At 42.0% G+C, this 19,471-nt stretch overlaps 1 protein-coding gene across 1 annotated transcript; it reads left to right on the top strand.

The window, feature by feature from the left end:
• Window positions 1-20: 20 nt before the first annotated feature.
• LOC124657405 (formin-2-like) lies at window positions 21-1,322 on the top strand. Its single transcript, XM_047195959.1, has one exon. It carries the CDS (start codon window positions 21-23, stop codon window positions 1,320-1,322), a length of 1,302 nt encoding a protein of 433 aa, XP_047051915.1.
• The last annotated feature ends 18,149 nt before the right edge of the window (window positions 1,323-19,471 follow it).

The following is a 19,471-nucleotide window of genomic DNA, read 5'->3' as shown; positions in this document are numbered from 1 at the left end:
CTCACATCATCTCAGTGACCATGGCTTCCTCTTACCCAGCTGTCGTGCTGCTACTCTTGCTGCGGTTCTCCTGCGGCGCCGTCGCCGTCTCCTCCAGCTACATCTCAAGGACCACCGAGCAACAGATCATCGCCAGTGCCGCACCGGCGGCATTTGCGGACGCCGATGCTGATGACCAGAGCGACCTGGAGGGGCTGCCTTTCCTCGCGTCACCCTCCGGGTCCTTCGCCGCGTACCTCCGTCGCGCCACCACCGTGGACAATGGCGGGGACGTGTGCTACGTCGAGGTCGTCCAGCAGCAGGGCGGCGGCGGCGGGACTAGCAGCGTGTGGGAGTCGGAGTGCACGCCGGTGAGCGGCGCCGACACGTGCGACCTGGCCTTCTCGCCGGTTGGGCTGGAGCTCTTCGCCGGCGGCCATTCCCTGTGGGACACCGCCGTGGATTCGGACCCTGAGATGGTCAGTCTCGACGGCGCGGGCGACATGAGGATCGTCAGCAGGGACGGCGTCACGGTGTGGAGGACGCGGGACGAGCCGTGGACGGGGCAGAGGTGCGGGGCGCCCTTGCCGGTGTCATCGTCGGCTTCAACTGTCGACGTGCTCCCGCCGCCGAAGGCCACCACCGGGGCGAAGCTTCTGACGCCGCCGGCGGTCACGTCGGCTCTTGCCAGTCCGTGGGGCTCGGACTTCAGTTTCGGAGACCAGACGGCGCCGCCGTTTGACACGGAGCCGGACCAGATGCTGCCTCCTCCGCCCCCGGCAGCTGACGACGAGGGTTCGACCGACTTGCCTGACCTGCCGCTGCCACCGCCGCCGCCCCCGGCTGACCCATCGACCTACTGGCCGGACCTTCCGCTGCCTCCTCCGCCGGCGGACACGTACCCGATCCCGATCCCCGAGACGCCGGAAGTGCCTCTGTACTCCTCACCTCCTCCAGCTCCTCCAACCGCATTTGTCCCACCTCAGACGCCGTTGCCAGCTCTGGAGACGCCCCCGTTCGTGCCACCGCCACCAGCTTCATCGGGTGGAGACAGCGGCATGGCATTCATGCCACCGCCTGCCGGCACGCCGCACCCGCACCATCTGCCCCTGGGGGCTTCGCCTCCGCTAGTGCCGGGCGCGGTGGCGCCGATCAGTGGCGGGCATGGCAGGCTCCCGTTCGGGCAGGGGCAAGGCGTGTTCGGCCAGCAGCAGAACCAGGTGCTGAACGGCGGGGGGCAGCCGCTGGAAGACAGCGCCGGCGGGTGGTCGGGCAGGGAGCGCGGCGAAGCGGCCGTGAACTTGGCTTTTGTTGGTGTGGTGGCTCTGTTTTTTGGCCTTTAGATTTTCATTTTCGTTTCAAGTCTGTATCTCATTCTCACTTGTGTAATTTTGTTTTCATGGGTTGGGTTCGTTGTGGGTCATGAAATGTCCTCCTGGTTGCTAAATTAGTTTTAGTTATTTTTTCTCTGATTTGTCGCTTCTCTCTATGCCTGCCAGGAAAACCGAAACACGCATCTGCATCTCGTGGGGAAGAGAGCCATGCCATGTGGTTAGCCCATCGGCTTTGTTGCTAGCTCAACAGCATACGCCCCTGACAGTAAATTCATTGAAACATATTAAAAATATATTTGTGTATTGCACATTTCTAAAAACCTCTATTAAGAAAATGTATAACTTTGGTCCTAGGCAAAACGGAAGTTGTGTTGTAAAAATTGGGTTTTAATCAATAAATTAGTATCTTACATTTTAACATTTCAAATTTTTATTTTTAAGGATGGAGCATGCGCTTCTGTGCTGCATTATGAATTCTATAGTTTACCTAATGTCCCAAATTTCGTGAAGTTGTCACAATATAATCTTGACTAATCGCGTAGAAGTTTCTGCCTTAGAAAACAAGAAGACATGATCAACATGTGTAATTTTTCAAAAAATGAATAAAAAACTTTTCATAAATTGCGCAAGGACAAAGGAAAATATTCCTGCTTTTAATTCTCCCCTCAACTAGATCAACTTACTAAAACTTACTTTGCTTGATGCCATGCTTTCTATGCGTCCTTGTTGTTTTATAACCACAATTATAAATTAATTACATTATATTTTCAAGCATTCTTTCTATCCTTGTGTATGATTGTCATGTGCATTAATGTACTATAGAATGCTATCTGTTTATAAACAATATCAGCGTGTTGTGCTCGTTTCCGAAATAATATCTTTACCGTCGCTTTTTTCGCACGCAATAAAGCCGTATGCCTACATAAACTATTTATAATTTGATTTTATTTTTATTGTAAGTGAGGTTGTAGCTATGATTTTATCTAGTTACAAATGGGGTAGCAACTAAGCTTTTATCTAGTTGCTGGCAACTGATTTTGTGTGTGTGTGGGTTTACAACTGAGATTCTGTCCAGTTGCAAGTTGGAGTTGCAACCGAGATTTTTATTTGTAAGTGGAATTATGGCCGATATTTTATCCATTTGCAAGTAAGGTTGTAACTCAAAATTTTGTCCAGTTGCAAGTAGGGTTGCAACCACGATTTTTATTTATAAGTGAAATTGTGACATATATTTTATCTACTTGCAAGTGGGTTTGCAAATAAGATTTTGTCCAGTTGCAAGTGCGGTTGCAACTGAGATTTTGTCCAGTTGCAAGTGAAGTTGCAACTTCGATTTTTATTTGTAAGTACAATTGTGACCGAGATTTTGTGCAGTTGCAAGTAAGGTTGCAACTAAGATTTTATCCAGTTGCAAATGAGGTTGCAACCGAGATTTTTATTTGTAAATGTAATTGTGACCGAGATTTTATTCAGTTGCAAGTGGGGCTGCAACTGAGATTTTGTCCAGTTACAAATGTCTAGTACAAGTGGGGTTGCAACTGAGATTTCTATTTGTAAGTGAAATTGTGCAACTGATTTTTTTAGTTACAACTAAGCTTTTGACCCAGATTTTATCCAGTTGCAAGTGCGGTTGCAACTGAGTTTTTATCCAACTTTAAGTGGGGTTATAACTAAGATATTTTCTAGTTATAAGTTGGGTTGCAACTAAGTTAGTGTCCTGTTGCAAGTGAAGTGGCAACTAAAAAAATTTCATCATATTTTCTAGTTGCAAGTGGTCGCAACTAAGTTTTACCCAATTATAACTCACTTTGTAAATGCGGAAATGTTCTAATATTTTGTTTTCCATAGTGATTCATTCTAAACTGTGACAGGGCAGCAGGCAGCTGACATCAGTGGACTAGAATATGGGGCCGGTCAAGTTACATGCACAATGATGATACTACTGGTCAAAGAAAATAAGGCAGCCAGCCTACTGTGACAACAACATAATTTACGATACGCGTGCGCTCCTCTTATCGATCGGTAGTTAAATGGAAAAGATAAAAAAAAATGGTGGCTGACGTCAGCTGACTGAGAACTATGTTAGTTCTCTGTCAACTAAGTATTAGAGGGTCCCTAGAAAGAATGGTCGAAGATATAATGTAATTAATATATACATGGGGTGATACAACAACAAGGAAACATAGAAATCATGGCATGAAGCAAACTAAGTTTTAGTAAGTTTACCTAATTGACGGGAGAAGACTAAAAATAGGAATATTTTCCTTTGCCCTCGGGCAAATTCTGAGAAGTCTCTTATGCAATTTTTTGATAATTACACATGTTTGTCACATCTCCTTGTTTTCTGAGGTAGAAAATTTGGCACGATTAGTTAAGATTATATTGTGACAACTTCACAAAATTTGTGACAGTAAACAAAATAGAATTCGCAACGGATCACAGAAGTACGTGATCCATCTTTAAAATAGAAAGAGCTCTCTATAGTTTCAACAGGTGTCGTGGAAGAGAGAAACATGGCACTCAATGCGGGTCTATTGCTTGACGACATGGTCAAAAGAACTAGCTCAAGTTGGCATAGTATATAAAGAAATTGAAATATGCATGAAAGAATCCGTAGAACTTACAAAGGTGTTCGAAACCTGCATGCTCTCTCTCAACCTAATCCTAGGGGTTTGTCGTAAACTAATATGCAATTTGAATGGGCATTAACCGGTATTTATTTATTTACTTAAAGCCGGTTTTTACAACATAACTTCCGTTTTGGCTACGATGATAGTTATATCTTTTCTTAATAGTGGTTTTCACAAATGTAAAATACACAAATATGTTTTTAATATTTTTCAATGAATTTAGTGTTGGGGGCATATGCTCTTAACCTAGCTACGAAAGACGGTGGGATAACCATGCAACTTGCTTTTAGCCTAGGACGATTGTTATACCTTTTCTTAATATACCTTCTCACAAATGTAAAATACACACATATGTTTTAATACTTTTCTATAAATTAAGGTACGCGGGCATATACTCTTGAGCTAACTACGAAGCTGGTGGGCTAACCACGTGTCATGATTTTGTTGCCAGTGAGATGCAGAATCATATTGCGGTGATCGGTGCATACTCTAGTTAGCCCTCTACCACGCATACAATCGGTGCCCACGAGATTTGGTAGCACGAGTTTTTGCGACTGTCATCAAGGCTTACATTCTCTCACACAAAAAAAATTCTACTCTGAAGAATATATAGAACATTCCAAGGTGTTGAAACCTTTCTGCACTCTCTCAATCTGATCTCGTAGTTTGTCTTTACTCGGATGTGAATTGAACATGGGTTAACCGGTATTTATATAGGATGGTGTGCACGACATTTTTTGAGGCATGTAGTTACAGAACCTTTCGTCGTGACTACAAATCTTTAGAGGAACGTAGTTATACACACTTATGTCGTGACCACCAATCATCAGAGAATTTTATTTTCCATGTCTCTTAGATATGCAAACTTTTGTCACCACATACCAATATTTATAGGATACTAATTTCATGACAATTTAAGAGTATTTTAATATTCCATATGTTTTAGGTATGCATTGTTGTAAAGCTTTTAATTGCAATTTATATTACAATATGTATTGATTGCACTATAATTTCATACATCAATGCTTAGACTAGTCATGGGAGTAACATAAAGTAGTAACATGGTGCATATTACTACTCTATGTTATTACCTCCATAGTGGATAGTTACTTATATATGGTATCATGCATGTTATATTGTAGACTCATCTTGTCGTGAGAAGTGTGATGTTATGGTAACATAGCTAGTTACCACCTCACTCTTTTTCTTCATTTATTGTCATGCCATGTCACCAAAATGCCTTAAAGTGTGTGATGTTACTAGCTATGTTACTCTCACTATGAGTAGTATTATACCTCACTTTGTACTACTCAAGCGCATGGTCCATCATGCAACCAACTCAAACAAGGAAGAAAAAGGCATGCTCGCACGTATCTTAACAAATCCTGGATCCAATGGCTTATAAATTAATTGAGCACAAAACTAGTTCTCAGCTAGCTGAGAACTAGCAATTTCCTTCTACCTATCCTTGTGTATGATTTTCATGTGCATTAATATACTACGACAAAGCGAGATATGAAATTATGGTACAATTAAGGTGTATTAGAGAGAATATTGCCGATTAAAAGCTTCACACCAATGCATATCTAAAAGATATGGAAAATTAAAATACACTTTAAAATATCGTGAAATTAATATCTTCTAAATATTGGCAAGTGGTGACAAAAGTTTGCATATCTAACTGATGTGGAAAATTAAAATTCTCTAAACATTAGTGGTTGCGACATAATTGTGTAACTACATTCCTCTAAAAAATTGTGTGCAAACCATCCTATATAAATACCGGTTAACCCATGTTTAATTCGCATTTGACTTTAAGTCAAACTACGATATCAAGTTGAGAGAGCCTAGGAATGTTTCAATACTTTTGAATGTTCAACATATTCTTCCGTGCAAAATCTATTTTTTGTATACAACATGTGGTCGTTAGTTTTACTGTATCATTGAGCAACAGGCCCATGATCTATTTTTTGTATGACTTATTGGAAGTCATGTAACACCAAACTGCATCTCTGCAATATAGAAAGCTTGTAGTATTCCAAGACACAAATTCTTTTCCTGGTTACTGCTTAATGGTAGACTGAATACAAAAGAGATGATGAAGCACAAACATTTTTATGTGGAGTTCTCAGATTGCATCCTATGTGATACCTGCTCTGAATAAACAAATATGCACCTCTTGAGTGCACTCAGTCAAAGCTTCTGGTGGGCTCTTGGTATATAATGGAATGTGGATATGAACCTTTAAGAAATGATAGATGAAGTTAAACAGAGGATATTCTTGGACTTCTTTATGGAAATACTGATTGCTTGATGCTAGAGCATTTGGGACCAAAGAAATGATGCTATTTTCAATGGGTATCTTCCCAATATCCAGAGATGTTTTGGCAAATTTAAAGCCACCTTTACTCTTACTATGCATAGTGCTAAGCCTAGTGCTAAGCCTAGTCTTAAGAAAGGGATGCAATCCTGGATTGATACCCATTATTAATAGAAAATGACACCGTAGGGAGCATTTTCCTACTGTAATTTGTGTCAAGAAAATAGGCCCATGATGTATGTGATGCTTATCTCCGTGCCACGAAACCTGGTGAGACTGCAGAGATCATGTTAGCCTTGATGGCAGTGGAAACAACTCTCGTTCTTGCACATCTCATGGGCACCGATTGTATTCGCGTTAGAGGGATAACTAGAGTATGCATTGATCACCGCAACACGCTTCTGCATCTTACAGGCAACAGACCCACGATAGGGCGCCCACCGGCTTGTTAGTTAGCTCAAGAGCATAAGCCTGCTAGCCTTAATACATAGAAAAATATTAAAAACATATTTTTGTACTTTACATTTGTGAAAAGCTATATTAAGAAAAGCTATATATAACTATCGTTCCAGGCTAAAATGAAGTTGCGTGCTTGCACCTCTCGCTGCAGCATTATCGTTCTAGGCAAAAAGAAGCTCTGTATATCTAGCTGCAACGTGCTTATGCATCTGCTGGCAGCGACTGAATGAAAGAGGGCTAGCAAGGCTCTGCCCCAAAAAACCGAAACACATATCTGCATCTCGCGGGAAAGAGGGCAATGTCTTGTGGTTATCCCATCGGCTTCATAGCTAGCTCAACAGCATACACCCCCGACACTATATTCATTGAAAAATATTAAAATATATTTATGTATTTCACATTTTTGAAAACCTCTATTAAGAAAAGGCATAACGGTGATCCTAGGCAAAATGGAAGTTGTGTTGTAAAAATTGGGTTTTAATCAATAAATTAGTATCTTACTCCCTCCGTTCTTTTTTTAATTGACTCGAATTTAGTACAAATGTGTACTAAATCTGAGTCAATTAAAAAGGAACGGAGGGAGTACATTATAACATTTCAAATTTCTATTTTTAAGGATGAAGCCCGTGCTTCTGTGCTGCATTGTGAATTCTATTTCATCTACTGTCACAAATTTTGTGAAGTTGTCACAATATAATCTAGACTAATCGCACAGAAGTTTCTACCTCAGAAAACATAAACAAGCAGAGATAACTAACATGTGATTTTTTTTTAAAAAATGCATAAAAAACTTCTAATAAATTGTGCGAGGACAAATGAAAATATTCCTGTTTTTAGTACTCTCCCCTCAATTAGACCAACTTACCAAAACTTACCTTGCTTGATGCCATGGTTTCTATGTCTCCTTGTTGTTGTATCACCACGAGTATATATTAATGACATTATATTTTCGACCATTCTTTCTATCCTTGTGTATGATTGCATTGTGCATTAATGTACTAGGACAAAGCGAGATATAAGCATTGATGTATGAAATTATGGTGCAATCAAGATGTACTGGAATATATATTGTGATTAAAAGCTTCACACCAATGCATAGCTAAAATATATGGGAAATTAAAAATACTCTTAAAATTGTAGCAAAATTAATATCCTCTAAATAGTGGCACGTGGTGAAAAAAGTTTGCATATCTAGAAAACATGGAAAATTAAAATCCTCTAAAGATTGGTGGTCGCAACATAATTGTGAAACTACATTCCTCCATCCTATATAAATACCGGTTAACCCATGTTCAATTTGCATCCGAGTTTCAGACAAACTACGAGATCAGGTTGGGAGAGAGCGAGAAGGTTTCAACACCTTTGAATGTTCTACATATTCCTCAAAGTAGATTTTTTTGTATAAAATGCGAACATGTGGTCGTTAGTTTTACTATGTCATTTTTTGAGCAAGGACTGTAAGGCTTGAGCCTCACAGTATTTTATTATAACAAAAAAAACATTGTACACATATTTACAAAAAAAATAAAAAATCAAATGAGAGAGTCAATCCATCTTGACAAAGTTTGGACATGCTTCTCCTTCACCCTATGCTTATGCAAAGAGATCTCTAAAATAAAACGACTCCTCCATCCCCTAAAAGAGGGTAGAACTCCCGGGAAAATAGCATCATTCTTCTGTTTCCAAATATACCAAAGTGCCAAAATCACCACTTCAGAGAAGAAAGGCTTATTGAATTTCTTTCTTGCGGCTGAAACAATTACTTCAAAAGTTGGACCAGGCTCCCATTCAATCTATAGATACGTCCAAATCCTAACACTAAAATTGCATTGAAAGAACAGGTGTATCCAATCTTCTATGAGATGAGTTGGACAAAGAACACAATGAGGATCATCAGCAACATTCCAATGCCTCCTTCTGAGCATATCCCGGGTGTTACGCCTATCACTAACCAACAACAAAGAAAACACCTTGATCCTCAAAATCACCTTACTCTTCCATATACCCGCTTCAGGCAAAGATTTGAAACAATGTTTGTAATATAACTGAGAAGTAAACACCCCTCTCGGCCAAACTGTATTCCACACATCAGCCACACCATCATGCAATCGAAACCGAGCCAGACATACTCTCCAGATCCATGAACTCTTGATAAGCTTGCTGTGATAGAGGTAGCTCAAACAACTCAACTCTATTGGGTGCTAATAAAAACTCTCTCACTGAAAGGTTATCAAAGGAGTGTCTCCATTACCAATTGTGACTTTGCGGAGATGAATATATTTATCAACCAATTTCATAATACCCTTCCACCCGAAAGAGCCACATAATTTGGAGACATGAGAAATTTCATGAGAATAATATTGCCAGACCAGTTTTACCCAAGGAGTATCATGTTTGTTATAAAATTTATGCAGATGCTTCATCAAGAGCCCCTCATTCTGTTTCCTGAAATCCATAATTCCTAAACCCCACTTATCCTTGGGTTTGCAAACCATCTCCCCCAGGCTGCCAACGAATGACCAGGAGACTCCTCACCCCTTTTCCTCCATAGACATTGCCTAATAATCCTATTGACTTGTTTCGAAATCCCTTCTGGAGTATGCAGTGAGCAGAGAAAGAAAATAGGCATTGATGACAAGCAAGATGCAATTAGTTGCACCCTCCCTCCATAAGCCAAAAATATGAACCGGCTGTTAAACGTGTCTCCAACCTATCCCCCAAAGGCATAAACTCCACCATTTTTGGTTTTGTTGTTCCCATCGGCAAACCCAAGTATGTGAAGGGGAAGGACCCCACAATGCACCCAAAACCCTCAGCCAAAGACTTCACACAGTCATCTAAAATATTAATAGGAAGCATGCAGGACTTATGCAAATTAATTGCCAGACTCGTGGATGGAGAGAAATCATGCAACGCCTTCTTGAGAACTGCCAACTGCGAGGGATTTGCCCGAAGAACCAAAATAGTGTCAACCGCATACTGAACAACAGGAAATTCTTGTTGATGAACCAGAATAGGTAGGTGTAACAACCCTTTATCTTTGAGATCATTAACAATATATTGCAGTAGCTCTGCCCCAAAACAAACAAAAGAGGGGACAAATGATCCCCCTGCCTTACTCCCCTCTTACATCTGAAGTTTCTCCCAGGCAACCCATTCACAAGAAAAGCAGATGTGCCAGTCTCAAGCAAGCTCTTAGCCCATGAGATAAATAACTCAGGAAAACCCATTCTCCTTAACACCATATATAAAGCCTTATTCCCAATGGAATCAAAAGCCTTCCTGGGGAACGATTGTATGCGTGGTAGAGGGCTAACTAAAGTATGCACCGATCCCCGCAACATGCTTTTGCATCTCACGGGCAACAGAGCCATGTCATGTGGTTAGCCCACCGGCTTCGTAGTTAGCTCAAGATTATATGTCCACGTAACTTAATACATAGAAAAATGTTAAAAACATATGTGTGTATTTTACATTTGTGAAAAGCTATATTAACAAAAGGTATTACTATCGTCCTATGCTAAAAGGAAGTTGCGTGGTTATCCAACCAGTTTCGTAGCTAGGTTGAGAGCATATGCCCCAACACTAAATTCATTTAAAAATATTAAAAACATATTTGTGTATTTTACATTTGTGAAAACCTCTATTAAGAAAAGGTATAAGTATTGTCCTAGGAAAATGGAAGTTGTGTTGTAAAAATCAGCTTTAAATAAATAAATTTGTATCTTACATTTTAACCGGTATCTCTTTCTTCCTTCCCTTCTGTAAACCAAGCAGTGACTAGCTTTCAGAACAACCCTGATCATGTAGGGATTCGTAGCATAAAAAACAAAAAAATTCTACCGCGAGAACGCAATCCAAGCCAAGATGCAATCTAGAAGACGGTAGCAACGAGGGGATGAACGTGACTAACCCTTGAAGATTTCCAAAGCCTACAAGAGGAGGCTCTCGTTGCTGTGGTAGACGTTCACTTGCCGCTTTCAAAAGCGCGTAGAAGATCTTGACGGTGCCACAATCGAGCACCTCTGTACTCGGTCACACGTTCGGTGTTGATGAAGACGACGTCCTTCTCCCCGTTCCAGCGGGCAGCGGAAGTAGTAGCTCCTCCTTGAATCCGGCAGCACGACGGCGTGGTGGCGGTGGCGATGGAGAACTCCGGCGGAGCTTCGCTAAGCGTTGCGGGAGAGGTGGAGGATTGGGGCGGCTAGGGTTTGGGGAGAGGGGGTGGCCGGCCACTTAGGGGTGCGGCCAAGCTATGGGCTTGTGGTGGCCGGCCCCCTCCCCTTGGCCCCTCATTATATAGGTGGAACCCCCAAGTGTTGGACTATAAGTCTTCGAATAAGACCCCAACCAAAACCTTCCATGTTGTAGGGAAACCTACCTAAGGTGGGACTCCCCACCTCAAGTGGGATTCCCACCCTTCCATGTGGGGGGTGGCCGGCCCCCTTGGTGGAGTCCACCTTGGACTCCCCCCACTAGGGTTTAGCCGGCCATGGGTGGTGGAGTCCCTCCGGGACTCCGCCTTCCAAAGTGATTTCTTCCGGACTTTTCTAGAACATTCCATAAATGCACCGGATCATTTCCAAACTTGGAATATGACTTCCTATATATGAATCTTATTCTCCGGACCATTCCGGAACTCCTCGTGATGTCCGGGATCCCATCCGAGACTTCGAACAATACTTCGAACTCCATTCCATATTCAAGTTCTACTATTACAACATCAAACCTTAAGTGTGTCACCCTACGGTTCGTGAACTATGTGGACATGGTTGAGAACTCTCTCCGACCAATAACCAATAGCGGGATCTGGAGATCCATAATGACTCCCACATATTCAACGATGACTTAGTGATCGAATGAACCATTCACATACGATACCGATTCCCTTTGTCACACGATATTTTACTTGTCCGAGGTTTGATCATCGGTATCTCTCTATACCTTGTTCAACCTCGTCTCCTGACAAGTACTCTTTACTCGTACTGTGGTATGTGGTCTCTTATGAACCATTCATATGCTTGCAAGACATTTAGACGACATTCCACCGAGAGGGCCCAGAGTATATCTATCCGTCATCGGGATGGACAAATCCCACTGTTGATCCATATGCCTCAACTCATACTTTCCGGATACTTAATCCCACCTTTATAACCACCCATTTACGCTAGTGGCGTTTGATGTAATCAAAGTACCTTTCCGGTATAAGTGATTTACATGATCTCATGGTCGAAAGGACTAGGTAACTATGTATCGAAAGCTTATAGCAAATAACTTAATGACGTGATCTTATGCTACGCTTAATTGGGTGTGTACATTACATCATTCATATAATGATATAACCTTGTTATTAATAACATCCAATGTTCATGATTATGAAACTAATCATCTATTAATCAACAAGCTAGTTAAGAGGCTTACTAGGGACTCATTGTTGTTTATATAACACACATGTATCAATGTTTCGGTTAATACAATTACAGCATGGTATATAAACATTTATCATAAACATAAAGATATATAATAACCACTTTTATTATTGCCTCTTGGGCATATCTCCAACAGTCTCCCACTTGCACTAGAGTCAATAATCTAGATTACATTGTAAGGTACCTAACACCCATGGCATTCCGGTGTTGGTCATGCTTTGCCCTAGGGAGAGCTTTAGTCAATGGATCTGCTACATTCAGATCAGTGTGTACTTTTCAAATCTTTACTTCTCCATCTTCGATGTACTCACGAATCGAATGATAACGCAGCTTGATATGCTTCAGCCTCTTGTGTGACCTTGGTTCTTGTGCATTGGCGATGGCACCCATGTTGTCACAGTAGATGACTAGTGGGTCCAATGCACTAGGAACCACACCGAGCTCTACTATGAACCTCTTCATCCATACCGCTTCTGATGAAGCCTCTGAAGCCGCTATGTACTCTAATTCTGTTGAAGACTTCGCCACCATGCACTGCTTCGAGCTTGCCCAGACTTCATCGCAGCACCATTCAATATAAACACATACCCGGACTCGTGACTTAGAGTCATCGGGATCGGTGTTCCAACTTGCATCGGTGTAACTGGTTACAACGAGCTCTTGGTGACCTCCATAACAAAGAAACATATCCTTAGTTCTTTTCAAGTACTTCAGGATATTCTTGACCGTTGTCCAGTGTTCCATTCCTGGATCAATTTGATACCTGCTAGTTAAACTAACAGCATGTGCTATATCCGGTCTAGTACATAGCATGGCATACATGATAGAGCCTACTGCCGAGGCATAGGGGATCTGACTCATCCTTTCTCTTTCTTCTGCCGTAGCCGGACATTGAGTCTTACTCAAGACCTTGCCCTGGTAACATAGGTAAGAATCCTTTCTTACTTTCGTCCATTCTAAACTTCTTTAGAATCTTGTCCAGGTATGTACTTTGTGATAGCCCTATTAGACGTCTTGATCTATCTCTATAAATCTTGATGCCTAATATATATGATGCTTCACCAATGTCTTTCATTGAAAAACTATTATTCAAATAACCTTTTACACTGCTTAATAGTTCTATATCATTCCCAATTAATAATATGTCATCTACATATAATATCAGGAATGCTACAGAGCTCCCACTCACTTTCTTGTAAATACAGGCCTCTCCATGACACTGTATAAACCCGAAGTCTTTGATCACCTTATCAAAGCGTCGGTTCCAACTTCTCGATGCTTGTTTCAGTCCATAAATTGAACGCTGAAGTTTGCATACTTTGTCAGCATTTTTAGGATCGACAAAACCTTTGGATTGTACCATATACAACTCTTCCTCATTGTCTCCATTAAGGAACGCCGTTTTGACATCCATCTGCCAAATCTCATAATCGAAAAATGCAGCTATTGCTAACAAAATCCTCACAGATTTTAGCTTCGCTACGAGTGAGAAAGTCTCATCGTAGTCAACACCTTGAATTTGTCGGAAACCCTTTGCGACAAGTCGAGCTTTATAGACAGTAATATTACCATCAGCATCTGTTTTTCTCTTGAAGATCCATTTATTCTCGACAGTCTTGCGGCTATCAGGTAAGTCTACCAAAGTCCACACTTTGTTATCATACATGGATCCCATTTCGGATTTCATGGCTTCTTGCCATTTGTTGGAATCTGGGCTCATCATCGCTTCTTCATATGTCGCAGGGTCTTCATCATTGTTGTCCACAATCATGACATTTAGACAAGGATCATACCAATAAGGAGTGGCACGTTCCCTTGTCGATCTGCGAGGTTCAGTAGCTATCTCATTCGAAGTTTCATGATCATTATCATTAGCTTCCTCTGTTGCCGGTGTAGACGGCACAGGAACAACTTCCGGTACTGTGCTACTCTGATGAACAAGTGAAGATTCATCAATCTCATCGAGTTCTACTTTTCTTCCAGTCACTTCTTTAGTGAGAAATTCTTTCTCAAGAAAGGTTCCGTTCTTAGCAACAAAGATTTTTCCTTCGGGTCTGTGATAGAAAGTGTACCCTATAGTTTCCTTAGGGTATCCTATGAACACGCATTTCTCCGCTTTGGGTTCTAGCTTGTCCGGTTGTAACTTTTTTACATAGGCTTCGCAACCCCAAACTTTAAGGAACGACAGCTTAGGTTTCTTATTAAACCATAATTCATACGGTGTCGTTTCAACGGATTTTGATGGTGCTCTATTTAAAGTGAATGCAGCTGTCTCTAATGCATAACTCCAAAATGATAAAGGCAAATCAGTAAGAGACATCATAGAACGAACCATATCTAAGAGAGTTCGATTACGACGTTCGGACACACCGTTTCGTTGAGGTGTTCCCGGCGGTGTCAATTGTGAAAGTATTCCACATTTCTTTAAATGCATGCCAAACTCATAACTCAGATATTCACCTCCGCGATCAGATCGTAGAAATTTAATTTTCTTGTTACGTTGATTTTCTACTTCACTTTGGAATTCCTTAAACTTCTCGAAAGTTTCGGATTTATGTTTCATGAAATAGATATTCCCATATCTACTCAGATCATCTGTGAAGGTTAGAACATAACGATAACCACCGCGCGATGCTACACTCATTGGTCCGCACACATCGGTATGTATGATTTCCAATAAGTCAGTAGCTCGCTCCATAATACCAGAGAACGGAGTCTTAGTCATTTTTCCCATTAGACATGCTTCGCATCTATCAAGTGACTCAAAGTCAAGTGATTCAAGTAATCCATCAGTATGGAGTTTCTTCATGCGTTCCACTCCAATATGACCAAGACGACAGTGCCACATATAAGTAGAATTATCATTCAATTTAATTCGCTTAGCATCAATGTTATGAATATGTGTATCACTACTATCGAGATCTAACGAAATAAACCATTCTTTTCGGGTGCTCGACCATAAAAGATATTATTCATAAAAATAGAACAACCATTATTCTCAGACTTGAATGAATAACCGTCTTGCATTAAACAAGATCCAGATATAATGTTCATGCTCAACGCGGTACAAAATAACAATTATTGAGGTTTAAAACTAATCCCGAAGGTAGATGTAGAGGAAGTGTGCCGACAGCGATCACATCGACTTTGGATCCATTTCCAACGCGCATCGTCACTTCATCCTTCAATAGTCTTCGTTTATTCTTTAGTTCCTGTTTCGAGTTACAAATATGAGCAATCGAACCAGTATAAAATACCCAGGTACTAGTACGAGAACCAGTAAGATAAACATTTATAACATGTATATCAGATATATCTTCTTTCTTCTTCTTGACAAGGCCGCTCTTCAGATCCGCCAAATACTTGGAGCAATTACGCTTCCAGTGTCCCTTCTACTTGCGATAATAGCACTCAGCATCGGGCTTAGGGCCGGTCTTAGGTTTCACGAGAGGCGTGGCAGCTTTCTTGCCACCCTTCTTGAATTTTCCCTTAGACTTGCCCGTTTCTTGAACTCGGTGGTCTTGTTGACCATCAACACTTGGTGCTCTTTCTTGATCTCAATCTCAGCAGATTTCAGCATGGCGAAGAGTTCGGGTAACTCTTTGTTCATGTTCCGCATATTGTAGTTCATCACAAAGTTCTTGTAACTAGGTGGCGGTGATTGAAGGACACGATTAATCCCCGGTCTGTTAGGAATCACTATTCCCGGATCACCGAGTTTCTTCGCATGCCCGGTCATGGCGAGCATGTGCTCACTAACGGAGCTGCCTTCTTCCATCATGCAGTCGAAGAAGTGTTTCGATGCTTCATAGCATTCCACGGCCGCATGAGTTTCAAAGATAGCTTTCAGCTCATTGACCAACTCATGAGGATCGTGGTGCTCAAAAAGTTTTTGAAGATCGGCTTCCAGACTGCATAGGATGGCACACTGAACTTGAGAGTACCGAGTTTTCCGAGTCTCATAAACATTCTTTACTTCATCGGTTTCAGTTTCTGCAGGAGGGTCACCTAGCGGTGCATCAAGCACATATTGCAGATTTCCGCCGGCGAGGAAGATCCTCACATGACGGAACCAGTCGGTGAAGTTGCTACCGTTGCTCTTAAGCTTTTCTTTCTCTAGGAACTGGTTAAAATTGATTGGGGACGCCATATCTACAACATATATTTGCAATAGTTTAGACTAATGTTTATGACAAATTTAGTTCAAACTTTAATTGAACAAAATTAAAAATCTAGGTGAACTCCCACTCAAAACAATATCCCTCGCATTGTCTTAGTGATCACACGAACCAAATCCACTACATCAAGTCCGATCATCACGAGACAAGATGTAATTTCAATGGCGAACACTCAAAGTGTTCATCATATCAATCATATGATTCATGCTCTACCTTTCGGTATCACATGTTCCGAGACCATGTCTGTACATGCTAGGCTCGTCAAGGCCACCTTAGTATCCGCATGTGCAAAGCTGGCTTGCACCCGTTGTATGCACTTGTTGATTCTATCATACCCGATCATCACGAGATGCTTCGAAACGAAAAGTCTTGGCAACGGTGCTACTAAGGATGAACACTTTATTATCTTGATATTTTAGTGAGAGGGATCATCTTATAATGCTACCGTCGCGATCTAAGCAAAATAAGATGCATAAAAGGATTAACATCACATGCAGTTCATATGTGATATAATATGGCCCTTTAGTCTTTGCGCCTTTGATCTTCATCTCCAAAGCACGGACATGATCTCCATCATCAACGGGCATGATCTCCATCATCGTCGGCATAGCGTCAAGGTCAATGGCGCCGTCTTCATGATTGTTCTCCCATGTAGCAACTATTACAACTTCTTTGAAATACTACTCAACATGAAATTTAAAGACAACCATAAGGCTCCTGCCGGTTGCCACAATACAATAATGATCATCTCATACATATTCATCATCACATTATGGCCATATCACATCACCAAACCCTGCAAAAACAAGTTAGACGTCTCTAATTTGGTTTGCATATTTTACGTGGTTTAGGGTTTTCGAGTAAGATCTAATCTACCTACGAACATGAACCACAACGGTGGTACTAGTGTTGTCAATAGAAGAGTAAATTGAATCTTCACTATAGTAGGAGAGATAGACACCCGCAAAGCCACTTATGCAATACAAGTTGCATGTCGAGCGTGGAGCAAATCTCATGAACGCGGTCATGTAAAGTTAGCCCGAGCCGCTTCATCCCACTATGCCACAAAGATGCAAAGTACTCAAACTAAACACAACATAAGCATCAACACCCACAAAACCATTGTGTTCTACTCGTGCAACCATCTATGCATAGACACGGCTGCGATACCACTCGTAGGGATTCGTAGCATAGAAAACAAAAAATTTCCTACCGCGAGAACGCAATCCAAGCCAAGATGCAATCTAGAAGACGGTAGCAACGAGGGGATGAACGAGACTAACCCTTGAAGATTTCCAAAGCCTACAAGAGGAGGCTCTCGTTGCTGCGGTAGACGTTCACTTGTCGCTTTCAAAAGCGCGTAGAAGATCTTGACGGTGCCACAATCGGGCAGCACCTCCGTACTCGGTCACACGTTCGGTGTTGATGAAGACGACGTCCTTCTCCCCGTTCCAGTGGGCAGCGGAAGTAGTAGCTCCTCCTTGAATCCGGCAGCACGACAGCGTGGTGGCGGTGGCGATGGAGAACTCCGGCGGAGCTTCGCTAAGCGTTGCGGGAGAGGTGGAGGATTGGGGCGGCTAGGGTTTGGGGAGAGGGGGTGGTCGGCCACTTAGGGGTGCGGCCAAGCTATGGGCTTGTGGTGGCCGGCCCCCTCCCCTTGGCCCCTCATTATATAGGTGGAACCCCCAAGTGTTGGACTACAAGTCTTCGAATAAGACCCCAACCAAAACCTTCCATGTTGTAGGGAAACCTACCCAAGGTGGGACTCCCCACCTCAAGTGGGATTCCCACCCTTCCATGTGGGGGGTGGCCGGCCCCCTTGGTGGAGTCCACCTTGGACTCCCCCCACTAGGGTTTGGCCGGCCATGGGTGGTGGAGTCCCTCCGGGACTCCGCATTCCAAAGTGATTTCTTCCGGACTTTTCTAGAACCTTCTAGAACCTTCCATAAATGCACCGGATCATTTCCAAACTTGGAATATGACTTCCTATATATGAATCTTATTCTCTGGACCATTCCGGAACTCCTCGTGATGTCCGGGATCCCATCCGAGACTTCGAACAATACTTCGAACTCCATTCCATATTCAAGTTCTACTATTACAACATCAAACCTTAAGTGTGTCACCCTACGGTTCGTGAACTATGTGGACATGGTTGAGAACTCTCTCCGACCAATAACCAATAGCGGGATCTGGAGATCCATAATGGCTCCCACATATTCAACGATGACTTAGTGATCGAATGAACCATTCACATGCGATACCAATTCCCTTTGTCACACGATATTTTACTTGTCCGAGGTTTGATCATCGGTATCTCTCTATACCTTGTTCAACCTCGTCTCCTGACAAGTACTCTTTACTCGTACTGTGGTATGTGGTCTCTTATGAACCATTCATATGCTTGCAAGACATTTAGACGACATTCCACCGAGAGGGCCCAGAGTATATCTATCCGTCATCGGGATGGACAAATCCCACTGTTGATCCATATGCCTCAACTCATACTTTCCGGATACTTAATCCCACCTTTATAACCACCCATTTACGCGAGTGGCGTTTGATGTAATCAAAGTACCTTTCCGGTATAAGTGATTTACATGATCTCATGGTCGAAAGGACTAGGTAACTATGTATCGAAAGCTTATAGCAAATAACTTAATGACGTGATCTTATGCTACGCTTAATTGGGTGTGTCCATTACATCATTCATATAATGATATAACCTTGTTATTAATAACATCCAATGTTCATGATTATGAAACTAATCATCTATTAATCAACAAGCTAGTTAAGAGGCTTACTAGGGACTCATTGTTGGTTACATAACACACATGTATCAATGTTGCGGTTAATACAATTATATCATGATATATAAACATTTATCATAAACATAAACATATACAATAACCACTTTTATTATTGCCTCTTGGGCATATCTCCAACAGATCAGTTATACCTGAAATACCGCCCGTACTACGTACGCCATTCCCAACGCGGAGCGCCTTTATTTTCGTATTGAACTCCGCTAGGAAGAAAAAGTTAGACCGTAGCCTTGTCGAACAACCTCGTTTCTCGCTTTTGTAGATTGACTCGTGGGACTCTACTGAATTCCAGCATGGGTGTGGTAGATTACTGTCGC

Source organism: Lolium rigidum, chromosome 5, assembly GCF_022539505.1.
Source record: "Lolium rigidum isolate FL_2022 chromosome 5, APGP_CSIRO_Lrig_0.1, whole genome shotgun sequence".
Taxonomy (NCBI): domain Eukaryota; kingdom Viridiplantae; phylum Streptophyta; class Magnoliopsida; order Poales; family Poaceae; genus Lolium; species Lolium rigidum.
The sequence above is the reverse complement of the archived record's forward strand: the minus strand, read 5'-3'. Positions and strand labels throughout refer to the sequence as shown.

Bases quoted from the DNA above. Each gene is read 5' to 3' on its own strand.
- LOC124657405 (XM_047195959.1), top strand. From the start codon at position 21: ATGGCTTCCTCTTACCCAGCTGTCGTGCTGCTACTCTTGCTGCGGTTC.